The following is a 12066-nucleotide window of genomic DNA, read 5'->3' as shown; positions in this document are numbered from 1 at the left end:
ATATGGTATGAAGTGATATAGTACTAATATAAGAATTTCTATTATTTTTGATACCAAAACCTAACAGCTATTAGTCAAAATGCCTCACTCTCGGGAACGGTGGTCTGAAAGGGCCCTCTCAGAGGAAAACAAGTCTGCCACCAGCAGAATGTCCAAACTCTGTTTCTTTGCTAGAACTGGTGGGAAAGAGGATCCAAATGGCAGACTGAGCTTTATGAAAGGCACTCTGAAATAACGCTTCTGAAGGTTAAAATATTTTATGCACCTAGAGGAATACCATCTTTAAGTCACTTACGATATTCAAGTGCCCTGCAACAAATAATAATTTAAACTTTAGACATATCATTGGAAATGCTGGAGAATGAGAGTCTGGCGTAGCAGAGAGAGGTCTAAGGGAACCCTACGGCCAGCATGCGTCTCAGAGCGAGGAATGACAACACCCATTTAAATCCGTTTCCTGGGACTGACTATGGCTCTCTGCCCCGCAGGCTGTGTGCAAGGACATACACCGTGGCTCTGCCCATCCAATCACTCGATCCGCAGTGTGTACTGAGTGCTAACTGTTGTGAAGCCCTCCGGCTTGTTCACACCAGGGATCCTCCCAACTATTCGAGCTTTTCTTTCCCCGCTGACAGTATCCTTCTAAGTGCATGAACATCAATGTAAAAGCTCACACCAGCCCTGTGAGGTAGGCATGGCATCCTCCTCATCTTCCAGAAGAGGAAACAGAGGCACAGAGAGGCTAATCAACTTGCCCAAGGTCACACAGCTGGTACGTGGCAGAACAGAGATTCAAACCTGGAAGTCTCCCTCTGCACTCCACATTGCTACTTGTGTGATCTGGGCAAGTTTTTCATCTATAAACTCCTCTGTCTGAAAAAGTGGGGTTAATAATACCTACCTCACAGCAGTTACCACCTCCTCCATTGTGGGGAATACATGAGATAATGTATGTGAAGAGCCGCTATAAGTATCAACATCGTTTTTATCCATCACAGACCTCTTCAAGTTAGATGGGAAATTACATGGCTGAGACAAAGCTAGACTGATAGAAATTTTAGCTCTATAATTAAATCACAATTTTGGACATTTAAAGAAAATCCTTCTATTAAAGAATGGAAAAATCAGACCTTTTGGGACAGGCTAGTCTTTACAGGTATAAAAAGAGTTGATAATGAATGATCCTTACAAAAATACATGGACCAAAAAATGTCAAAATGCCATTTGTGAGCTAATCACCCCAGCTTCACAGACATGAAGCGGTTACTAAGGCTCAGCAGGGTTCAGCAGGTCGCCCATCTTCCGGCTGAGAGCAGAGAATGAACTGGGAATGAGGGTGGAATGAAGCATGAATATGGAGCGGACAGAGAGGAAGACAGAGCTGGCCCACTGGCTCCAAGTATGCTTCGCTAGACGGTTCAGGCATGATTCCGTGCGTGCGTGCGGGCATGCATGCTTGTGTGTAGGGTCTCTACCTAATGCACTTTAGATACTGACAGCATAAAGACCAAAGCTCTCTCCAGAAGTTTCTCCCAAAACATGTTGCAGCAATAAGACTTTAACAGGCAACAATGTATCTGTTCAAATAAGTAAGGGAGCTTCTGGTTAAACAAAGTGAATTAAATCTCCTTGGTACAGGACTTCTCAGAGCCTTCAAAAGGAAAACAGATGTGACAAATATCTAACAATCTCTACTTTGCAGGGTTTCTTGAGCTCATTTGCCAACGGAACCCTTTCAATGTGAAGCACTCGGCTTGACCACAACGCCAGGGTGCTCGGCTCGAGACAGATGGTGCAGAGCCCTGGACGGCCTGCCTTTCACTAAGGCAGTAATTCCCGAACTGTAGTGGACAGCAGGATCTCCTGAAGGGCTCAGGAAAACACCGACTTCTGGACCCTACCCCATGAGTGTCTGCCTGAGGCGGGGCCTGAGAATCCACCTTTGTAACAAGTTTCCAGGTACCGCTGCTACTGCTGCTCCAGGGATCCCACTTTGAGAACCAGGGCTCTACTGCATTCCTAAATTACATGGGGGCTTCTTGGCCGGATATTATTTCTTCTCAAAAATGATGAACAGCAAAGACAGAAAGGATACATTAGGGAGGGTCCAAAGATGATAAAAATAAATGTTAAAAAAAAATGGCAGATGCCTTCTAATTCTGCTCCTGCATTCAGAAGCACCTCATCTCCTACATTTTGGGAGATGGAAAAGCCTTCTCGTTTCAGATTCCTCCGCCTGCCCGGTGTTAGTGCTACTTCAGCACTCTCCGTTACTCCCTTCTTAGACTGCACATGTCTCAAGGTCAAGGACAGGGTCTTGGTTAACGTTTATCTCCTCCGATGTCTATCACAGGGGTCTGGGTAGGAACAGTCCGCTCTCTGAGCCAGACTCCGTTGTTTTCTTATCACATTAAGAATGCCACAACTCTAAGTTCTCTCCCCATTTGGCAAATGCATCTGTACATTTTTTGTTAAGAAAATCATAATTCTTGTGACTCCAGGTGTAAATCCAGTATCAATATTCAATTCCGGTACACACTTGGTGCTATGTGAGTGACAGACACTGCGATGGATGAGCAGACAGGAATTAAAACTGTTTCAAAATGGGGACCTAAGCTTCGGGTCTAGTGTTTGCTCAGCAAAGCACCACGAACACCTGGGCTGGACTCACGCTGAGGTCGTCTCGAGGTGCCCATCGGGTCACCCGGAGAACGTGGGCACAGGAAAGAGAGGGGCGAAACGGGATCCCCGCAGGGAGGAAGGGAGGCAGAAGGAATCTCTGCCCTTGTTGAGGCGAGAGCACCAGGGCAGCAATTACTTGTCAGTTTGTGGTGAGGATATTGCTAAATCGATTTCCAAATAACCGCACAGAGCTCCCCTTTCTCCCTGCCTTCCTGGACGGACACTATAAAATCTGTAGCCTTATTCCGCTCTCTGTTTCTCTAGAGGCGGCCTAGACAAACTCATCCCTGAAAGGCCAGCCTTTCTTTAGGAGGAAGCATGGCACCACCGCCCTTGGAGAAGGTGTCTCCTCGGCACGTGCGGGCACCACAGTGCGTGCGGCCTTGAGAACATCCCGGCTGAGTTGGAGAAATGCTCTCGCCCCCCGCCCCCGCCCCCCGCCTGACCCTGGTTCCGGCTGCAGGGGATAAAGTCTCTGCATGCTCCCCAAACGGTAACTTTCTAGAGGGTGCAGAAATAAATCATGGGTCTGAACACAACAGGCTCCACTTACAATTTGAAAGAGTCAGGGTTGGAGTAAAGGCAAGCAATCCGACAGGCATTTAAATGGATGCAAAAGAAACACAAGACAGAAAGTATAAATGACAGGCAACAGTTCCTTCAGATGCACAGAAGCACATTGTGAAATGATACCTATAAATGAAATGTCACCATTTCATCTCACCACTCAGTAATGAATTCCTCGCGCTCGAGTCACTTGCTGTAGAAATAAACATATGTTTTCCAGATGCCTGTGCTACTCTAAGCAGGTCTAAAATGGGACTCCTGACCAGACAGCCTCTATGCTGCTTGTTCCGATGGACCAAGCCACCTGATTTTTTGTTCACATGGACAGTGGCCCTTGAAACGAAGTGCAATAAGAGGCGTGCCTGCGGCTCACGCTGCGCCTGGTGCTGGGTGGGATCTGTTCGGTGCTGCAGTCTGCCCCGGGCACCACTGTGCATTCAAGTGATGATCATGGGCCTGCTCCCCCCTCCGGGTCATGCAGTACCACATAAGTGTCACAGTGGACACAGAAACTCCATCTGTAGGAGTCAAGGGACACCCATTTACAAAGCCAGTAAACTAACTAGGTGTCCAGAATGAAACCCGGACCTTCATATGTTTTAAACCTTGACAGAACCTAGGAAAAAACTAATCTTAAAGCAACATGCAGCTTTCGGTCTTGGGGGTCTCCAGTACGCTTTCGGGGATGGACTGCTGCCTGTTCAGGAAGATTCGCCTGATGGGCTCTGGGACTGTTCCCTGCAGGGAGCACTGGGGGAGGGCACTCCGGCATTTTGGAGATGAACGTCTGTCAGGTGGCCCCTACAAAGGACACTGCTGGGCTCAAGCATCTCTGCTTCTGACCCACTAAAGCCAGGAGAAATGCCCCCGACACGGTGGCAACCCAGCTGCTCCCACCTAGTTCCAAACACCGCTTTGGGAGGTGGTCCCGGTCTGTCCGAGCGCCCCTGGGTGAGGACACCGGGCCTCTGCACCCCCATTGGCCCTGGGGAGGCTAACAGCACTGCTGGGCTGGGAACCAAGTGCTGTGTTGAGAGCTTAGCAAAGCTACTCCATGGTACTGCTGCCTCAGCATCCGTTTTGGTTGGCCGGGCAGCCTGCAGTGACCTTCACTGGACCCTACTCCCCCCACGCAGGCACATTCCCTAAGTGACAGCCCACAGAGTCACAAGCAAATGGAAGCTCCTAGTAGGACACCCCCGACAGCCCTTGTGATCAGGTCTCCTCCATCTCCAGGGCCTTCCCCTCTCTCTCCCTTAGGTGAGACCCCCATGGAGCTGACCGAATCCTGACTCTTTTCAGCCTGAACTGACCGATCTCGCCTTAGCTTGGGAACCCCAAAGCACCCCAGCCCTGGGTCCTCGTGAAGGCGTGCGCCCAGGTCCTGCCCCTCTCTCCGCCTCACCCTGCTGTGACCTCCCTCTGTGGCTCCCCTCCAGGACCTGTGAGCAAGACCTTCTTTACCTTCATTTCTCTTGTGGCCTTTTGCGCACCATCTGGCACCCTAGGGCTCTACTTAACAAACACGAATTGAACAAAACCCTAGCACGCCGCGCGTGGTGACCGTGCCCGCGAGGAGCCTGTTTCTCAGCTCACTGCTCTGGGTGAGGTGAGCAGCTCGTTCCGAGAGCTCTGTGCGTTCTTGCTTTGAAGGCTGAGCCTGGGAGAGCCTAACTGAGAACAGTGCCACCCTTTGTGATAAGGGGTGACAGTGAAAAGAAATTAGGCCGAGCTTGGATGGGAAGCTCAACAGGAACCTGATGTTCTACCGATAGAATCACTGAGTCGGAAAGACCAAGGAAGTTGGAAGGTCAGGCTGATATGTTTTCATGGAGCCGTCCTGCTGGGAGCCACGGGGCAAGATGCATCTCTGTGGGTAGGGGGTGGGACTTCCTTTGAAGGAAGTGGACCTTCCCACTGTCCATCATCCTGGGAGAGGCTACTTGTGGGAGAAGGCACAGAGGTCTCTGAGGCACAGGCGCGGTTTGGGCTGCCCACAGGAAGTGGTGAAGCGGGTCCCTGACACATGGATGAAATGGGTAGGTCTCTGTCAGTGATCTTGACATTGAGCTACCCTTTGTGACGCAGTTGTGAATTTCCCAAAACTTCAGTCTTGTCAAAATTGCAGCATGGGTTTACTCTACCATGATGGATAGTTGAAGGCAGGGCCAGGCACACCCTGCCCATCGCTGGCTAATTCACTTCTCACTGAGCGCAGTCTGAGGGGCAGCCTTTCACTTTATAAATCCCCGTTGCCCTCCCTCCCGAGACCATGCGCAGCCTTGAACACAGCAGTGCTCAAGAAGTACTTTTCCCTTAACTGAGAGATCAAGGACTCTCAGCACCTACCTTCTACCTGTGCTTCCTCATCCCACCACCACACACACCCCAGGATGAAACTTGCGAGTGTGTGAGCGAGAAGATATAAAAAAGTGAGTGGTTTCGTGAGGAGGGAATTGATTTTGACCAGTTGAAAGTGGATAAAACCAATTCTGGAGACTCCTCTCCTACTCCAACTTGCTGGAGGTAGCTGGCTCTGGGTTTCAGCAGTGACGCTCCCCTGTGGTGGCAGTGCGGCCGCCCAGTGGTTCTGGGTGCTGGTGGCACTTAGACCCTTGAGTGACATGCTGACACGTGACGTGTCTCTGGAGTCCTGGGGTTTGCCCATGAGTCTAGGTGGTATTGGCTCGTGGTGGAGATTCTGGGGCTGTGCATTTCCACGGGTCACACCCGTTCTGGCTGGTTCAAAGTGGCTGTGGGTGATTGAAACTGGATGGAGGGGGCTTCCTGGATCTAACAGGCTCACTCCTTACACTGTGGTGGGACAGATCCGAACAGGTTATGGCTGACTCGAACTGGTTTAAACCGGGGTAGCTTGCTCAGGCGTGTTATCTAGCCAGGCTAGAGCTGATCGGAGGGCTGATCCTTCTCCTGGAAGGTAGCCAGCTCACTTTAGCTGGATCAGCCTGTTCGAAAGCAATGGGCCGTGCCCGAACCACGCAGTCCGTGGAAATAGTGACAGACCTCTCATGTTAGAAACGATAGTCAAAACGATATCCTTCCTCGTTGAATCAACTTTTCAAAGTTCATGAACACATACATATTTTCTCAAGACGGGCCATTAAGAACAACCCAAATATACTGTGTTCACACATAAGGACCCCAGTAGACTTTGGAACTCTTCTTCCTGTTCAGAACTGTTAGCGGGAACACGGATAAACAGTACCTGCAGCGTCATCCCAACCCGCTCTCGTCTACACTCGGGACTAGAAAGTGAGGCGTGGGGTGACCACCGGGGACAGCCCAGGTGCCCGCCTCCGCCCACAGCCCCCGCAGAGCGTGGTCCCCCTCACCTTGATCCTGCTCACTGCTTCCTGGGCCTGCATCATGCGCACGTTTTTGGAGGGAGTTTTGTCTGATAGCAGCTGGGTGGAGCCAAGGTAATTGGCAGCAAAAATGATTCCATCAATTAAGTCTTCGGGGTCACAAGGTCCGGGAACTGAAACACACAGAACCACCGTGGTGAGTGAAGCCAAATTCCCAGTGTAGCACCTGTCCCCCTACTGCCCACCTGTGGCACAGGGACCATTCCTGAGACCCCGGAAGAGGGGCATCAACCTGCTGGTCTAAGGTATCTGTCTGCCTTCACACACTCCCTGTCTTCAAATAATAAGTACAGTTTTTTCTTAGAGTACCTTACTTCTCCCAGGCCATGTACTGCGAGAAAGGATGCGAATATTTATGTAAACACAAAACATGAAATGTTTTGATGAAGGATACTGTTTCTCCCGTTACACTGTGAGCTTTTTGGGGAAAGGGCTATGTCACAGTCAACTTTGGCTCTCTTGTGTCTTGTCAACATCTGACACCCAGAGGGCATCACATAAATGCGTGTCTGAAAAATGGTTAAGTTCCTGACTTGCCATTCATTCATGTCTCCCCCTCTTCATTGTCCGTAAGAACAATGACACTGTTTCAAAATATCTGGTTCCCATAACAGCCTCTGACCCCCACTCTGGGGGACAGCTAACAGTCCTCGAAACTGTGGTCTCATGCTGCCGACCTTGCTGACTTATGGACTATAAGTTCCCAGCTGGCATCTGCATGCAGATTAATTCCAAGGAAACGGGAATTTCTGTTTCATCGATCAGCCTTTTAAATCATATCAGACTTTTATTTATTTTTTAGTTTATCTTTATTGTTGAAAGTATTAGTTGTCCCCCTTTACTCCCCCCCCCATTGACCCCTTCTCTCCACCCCCCTGCCATCACCACACCTCTGTCTGCGTCCACTGGTTATGCATACAGGCATACAATTATTTTAAATGGAGGTATGTGACTCTAACCATAATCGCCTGTGAACGCTATCAGAAATTATAGCATGCCTGGGACTAATATATAACTAACTTTATAACAGATGCACCAAGAAAGGCATTTCTAATTCTGCAATGAAAACATGTATTTTCTTTGGCTTGAATGCTTTATTTGGGGAGACTAAACTATATGTCTTAACCCACAGTGAAAACCTCAGCGTCTTTAATTAGGTACCTAGTAATGGAAACAATTTGCTTCTTCACCTTGGAGAGCTCATCTGAAATGGTTTTAATTTTTATCCTTAAACATGAAGTCCATCTTGAGCTTAAACAGCTACTTTTTATGATAAGCTACTTATCAGGGTCCAGACTTCAAATAATCTATGTATTTTTTTCTAAAACAAGGTGGTGGTTGAAACAAAGGAATTAACAATGTTTTAGAAAATGCCTTCTCAAGGCATCTGTGTAGTAATTAAATAGGGAAACCTGTTATTTGTCTTATTCCTGATCTTTCTGGGAAAGACTTCTAGACAAACCCTGCCGGTACACAGCCATGCAGGCCGCCACTCCGTCCTGGTGATTTACTTCCTTCCCAAAGCCATGTGCTCCTCGCCCCGAACCTTTAGAGATGTGGGACAGGTTCAGGTGACTTACAATGCGCAGGTTAGCTGTGTAGCAGGGAAGCCGGAGCCCAACTCAAATAACACATGGACAAGTTTGGGCCCACACTGTGCTTTGTAAAGTGTCAAAGATGGCCAGTCTTTCATTCCAAATTCCTGTGCTGGATGTCCAATGACACTTAATCACTTTCAGCAACCAGGTATTGAGGAAAAAAGCTCTCATCTGGGACAGTAACTTTTTAAAATGTTCCATTTATTTGTGAAAATAACAAATGTCAAAGAAAAGTAAAAATTAACCACCTCTTTATGGGACTTCCACTGTCATATATATTCATCTTTGATTTAGCTCTGTGCACTGAAAAAACTCCCTCTTGATCCCTTGCAGGTGTGGATATGCAAGTATGTTTGAAAGCAATCCAAATAATATTTAAATGACTGTGTAAATGTCAAGCACCCAAGAGACAGAAATATTGGATCTAAACAAATTACACATTCGAGATATAATCTTATGCCCCCTCCAGGGAAACTGATTATAATCAAATGTCACTGTCCCTGTATCGTACCCAGAAAAAAAGCACCCCAATTTCTTAAGTTCATTGCTTAGTGTGTTATTAACAAGTTTTTAAAAATGAAAATTATCGTTTCTAAGCCCCAAACCACAGGGTTCATCTTGGCCTTTGGGAACGTGTTTTTCTTTCTGGCGATGTCTTTGCGTTGCTCTGCGGGGGAGCAAACACATACCTTCTGCATATGTCTTCACCCTCGTGTGGATGCTAAGCCTGAGGACCAGCTCTGAAGAATGGAGTTTCCAAACTGCCAGGAACTCCCCGAGGTGCTCTCATGGATTTTGGAGCTTCACAAAATGGCACAGCTGATTTACAGAATGAAACCTGAGTAACTGAACTTAAGCTATGCGCATGTTCTGGGCCTCAGACCCGAATGTTCAACAAGGTCCCATTTCCCAGGCGGCAGAACACACAGATTGTTCCCTCACCGGAGCCGAAGACCGGACAGGACCTCGAAGTGATGAGTGGGCATTCCCTGGCCCCAGAAAATCCTCCTCCAGGGAAATGACAACCCACTCTGCCGAGAAAGCCTCTGCCACCCTCCTGGCGAGGATCGGTGTCACCTCTAGCTAGTGGGTGGCCCGACCTTAACCTGGGGTGCCCAGGTCGGGCAGAGTCTGGCCCTCTTGGGCCTCTCAGGCATCCTGTGCTGGGATGACCCGCACAGCCCTGTGCAGAGTAGGGGCGGAGCGCGGCGGTCAGACCGCCGGCTCCCAGCGGGGCTCTCTGCTTGCTGACTGCGTGATCTTGGGAAAGTCGCCCCCCTTCGATGCCTCCGTCCTCTCCCACATAACATGAGGATCACGATAAGACCCACTTCACGAGATCAATGTGAGGCTTCAACAGTCACTGCATGGAAGTGCTGAGAACAGTGCCTGGCAAAAGGAAGAGCCTGACAATGTTTCTATTACTGGCTCAGCCAAGCAAGGAGCGGGGATTATTGGGAAGGTCTTTTTATTTTTTATTTTTAGTGCAGAGGACCAAACTTTCTCCCTCTTAGTTAAAGCTTATTCCCACTTAAATAGCCCCTGATGGATGTCCTGGAGCAGAGGTGGGAGACAGACCCAACACAGTCATTGCTGAGCTAGGCAAAGCCCCCCACCCAGGCCCAGGTTCCCATGGGCAGAATCAGCAAGGCAGGGGGAGGGTCCCCGAGAGGCTCACAGCTATTGTTCTTCTAGTCTAAGATGCTAAGACCATTAAGGCTGTGAATTAACTGGCTCGACGGCCTTTCTTTTCCACTAGTCTTCCAGCCCAACGCTTCCAATATCCCAAATGCTAAAACATTCACGAATGACTCAGTGCTCAATATTTCTTACCTTCAACGTAGGTTGGGAATGAAGCCAAGCTTTTTCTTGACTGTAATTAAGACAAAGAGGTTTCAAAAAGGGCAACGCATGATGAAAATTGCATTATCACAACCATCCATGCAGCATGAAAAATAAATACATCACCAGTGACAGATATTAACCAGTTGTCAACCATTTTTGGTTATGGACCGAAAAGTGCAAATAAACACATGCATTTCTTATTAAAGGTTACCCAGAGCCCAGAACCATTCATTCATATTTTAGATCATCTGAAAATCCTACATTCCACAATCAGAGAGATGTCGGTCAGCTTAAAAAATACCCCACAAACCAAAATTCATCATCCGCAATAGCAATAAAAAGGGCTCAATGTGTATTCTTAAGAACCTGGGTTTCCAAGTAAAAACTACTGATTAATGAAAGCATCAACAATGTAACTACGCTGACATTAAGAATTTCCTTGGAGAATTTTATTTCACATTAGGTCTTTGCTGCAGTGATCTCTCACTGTGCTAAAACTGTTTGCTAGAGTGTTTTTCTCTTCTCTTCATCTCTTACTGATTTATTTCAGTTTAGAAATTTCGCTATGTAATTATTATGTGTTATCTTAAAAATAAGAACACAACAAAGGAATGAATTAAAAACCCTGGAATCTGTCCATTAAGTAAAAACCTGGAGCAAAGGCCAGGCTTCTAACAGCACTGCTGGAAGGGGCTGTGATCAACCAGGACCCTTCTACGACCTGACGGGACAGCAGCTGAAATGTGTGCTCTCAGAGGAGTGGTCCTTACCATTTGGTTCCCTTCACAGGCGAATGTCCTAGAGAGAACTCTGTGTGGAACAGGAGTAGGAAATTCATTCCTGATTCAACCAGGAACGTGCTTTGTAGCTGACCTGTCTGTGAGCATTGCGAGAGTGGAGAGCTAGTGTCATCAGCAAGAGTCCCCAACATGGGCAAAAAGCAGGGTGTCCGTGCCTAAAAGTTATCCTCAGGAAGCTTGAAGATGTTCATCGCTTAGAATCTCCCAGCTGTTAGGTGATCATTTAAATGTGTATCTTTTAGGAAAAGGGTACCTGGCAGAGCATGGCTGCTCAACAGGTGGGCTGGAGTTGAGGGTACTCTGGGGTGCCTGATGGGCTGGAAGGGCAAAGGGCCCTGCATGGGGGCTGGGCTGCCATGGAAACAATTCCACACTGTGGCGCTGTACACGGTGCTCTTCTCTCGGAAGATGGGGATGGCAGAGGGTGATTAATTAATTGCACAAAATTCTAAAGAAGAGTAGTTTTAAGTGTTATGTGGAAGATTGGAGGCAGCTGAAGACACTTAATTTTAGGAATCTAACTCAATTCAGGACAGTGACAACAATTCAACAGTCATCACGCAGTACACTGTGCAGGGCAACTTGTCAGCAATCCTGCTGCGGACGCCCTCCCTGGGATGAAATGCTTCCTCACGTCAAGGGGGGCGGGGGTAGGTTTCTGGTTTCAGAAAGGACGACCTTTAAAGAGACTAAAGACACAAGTCCACCAGGAATCTAAGGTTATTGGCTGCTAATGATATGTGGGAAAATGCACACCAAGTAAGAGCCAAGGTGTGGGATAGGAGGAAAGAGAAATCCAATTTCAATAGTGCTTTATACTAATTTTACGTTCTATTTATCCATGTGAGGGGACAGGCCCAGGTGAATGCCAACAGCCAAGTCTGTCTCATTCTGGGTGGTTTAAAGAAAAATAATCCTTAACTTCAGGGCACGCAGATGGAAGCTAGCTTCTTCCTAAGGTCAAAGATTTCCAAATTATTATTCCCGAACCATATCCCTGTCCTTGTCCTCAGCTGCTAAAGGTCTGGGATAATAAGGGTTTACTTTGTTTAATCAAAATGGTTAAGCCTCCAGGTAGCTCCAAGAAGCTAATTCAGATTTTCCTGGGCTACTAGAGCACTTTTCTGAATGCTAATTTCAAGGACAGCATCCAGATTTTAGGAGCAACTACAGAAGAACGAGTTCAGT

The 12066-nt window shown here is 47.8% G+C and overlaps 1 protein-coding gene across 1 annotated transcript in view; it reads right to left on the bottom strand.

Annotated features, from left to right (window-relative positions):
- APBA1 (amyloid beta precursor protein binding family A member 1) overlaps positions 1-12066 on the bottom strand; it is a 205168-nt gene that overhangs the window by 22341 nt on the left and 170761 nt on the right. The window contains exons 4-5 of the mRNA XM_036261907.1: positions 10067-10106; positions 6603-6748 (exon numbers count right to left, since the gene is read on the bottom strand). Coding sequence (XP_036117800.1) covers positions 6603-6748; positions 10067-10106 — 186 coding nt within the window. The remainder of the gene's footprint in view (positions 1-6602; positions 6749-10066; positions 10107-12066) is intronic.

Source organism: Molossus molossus, unplaced genomic scaffold, assembly GCF_014108415.1.
Source record: "Molossus molossus isolate mMolMol1 unplaced genomic scaffold, mMolMol1.p scaffold_m16_p_14, whole genome shotgun sequence".
Taxonomy (NCBI): Eukaryota; Metazoa; Chordata; class Mammalia; order Chiroptera; family Molossidae; genus Molossus; species Molossus molossus.
This window is presented reverse-complemented; position numbering and strand designations above follow the sequence as displayed.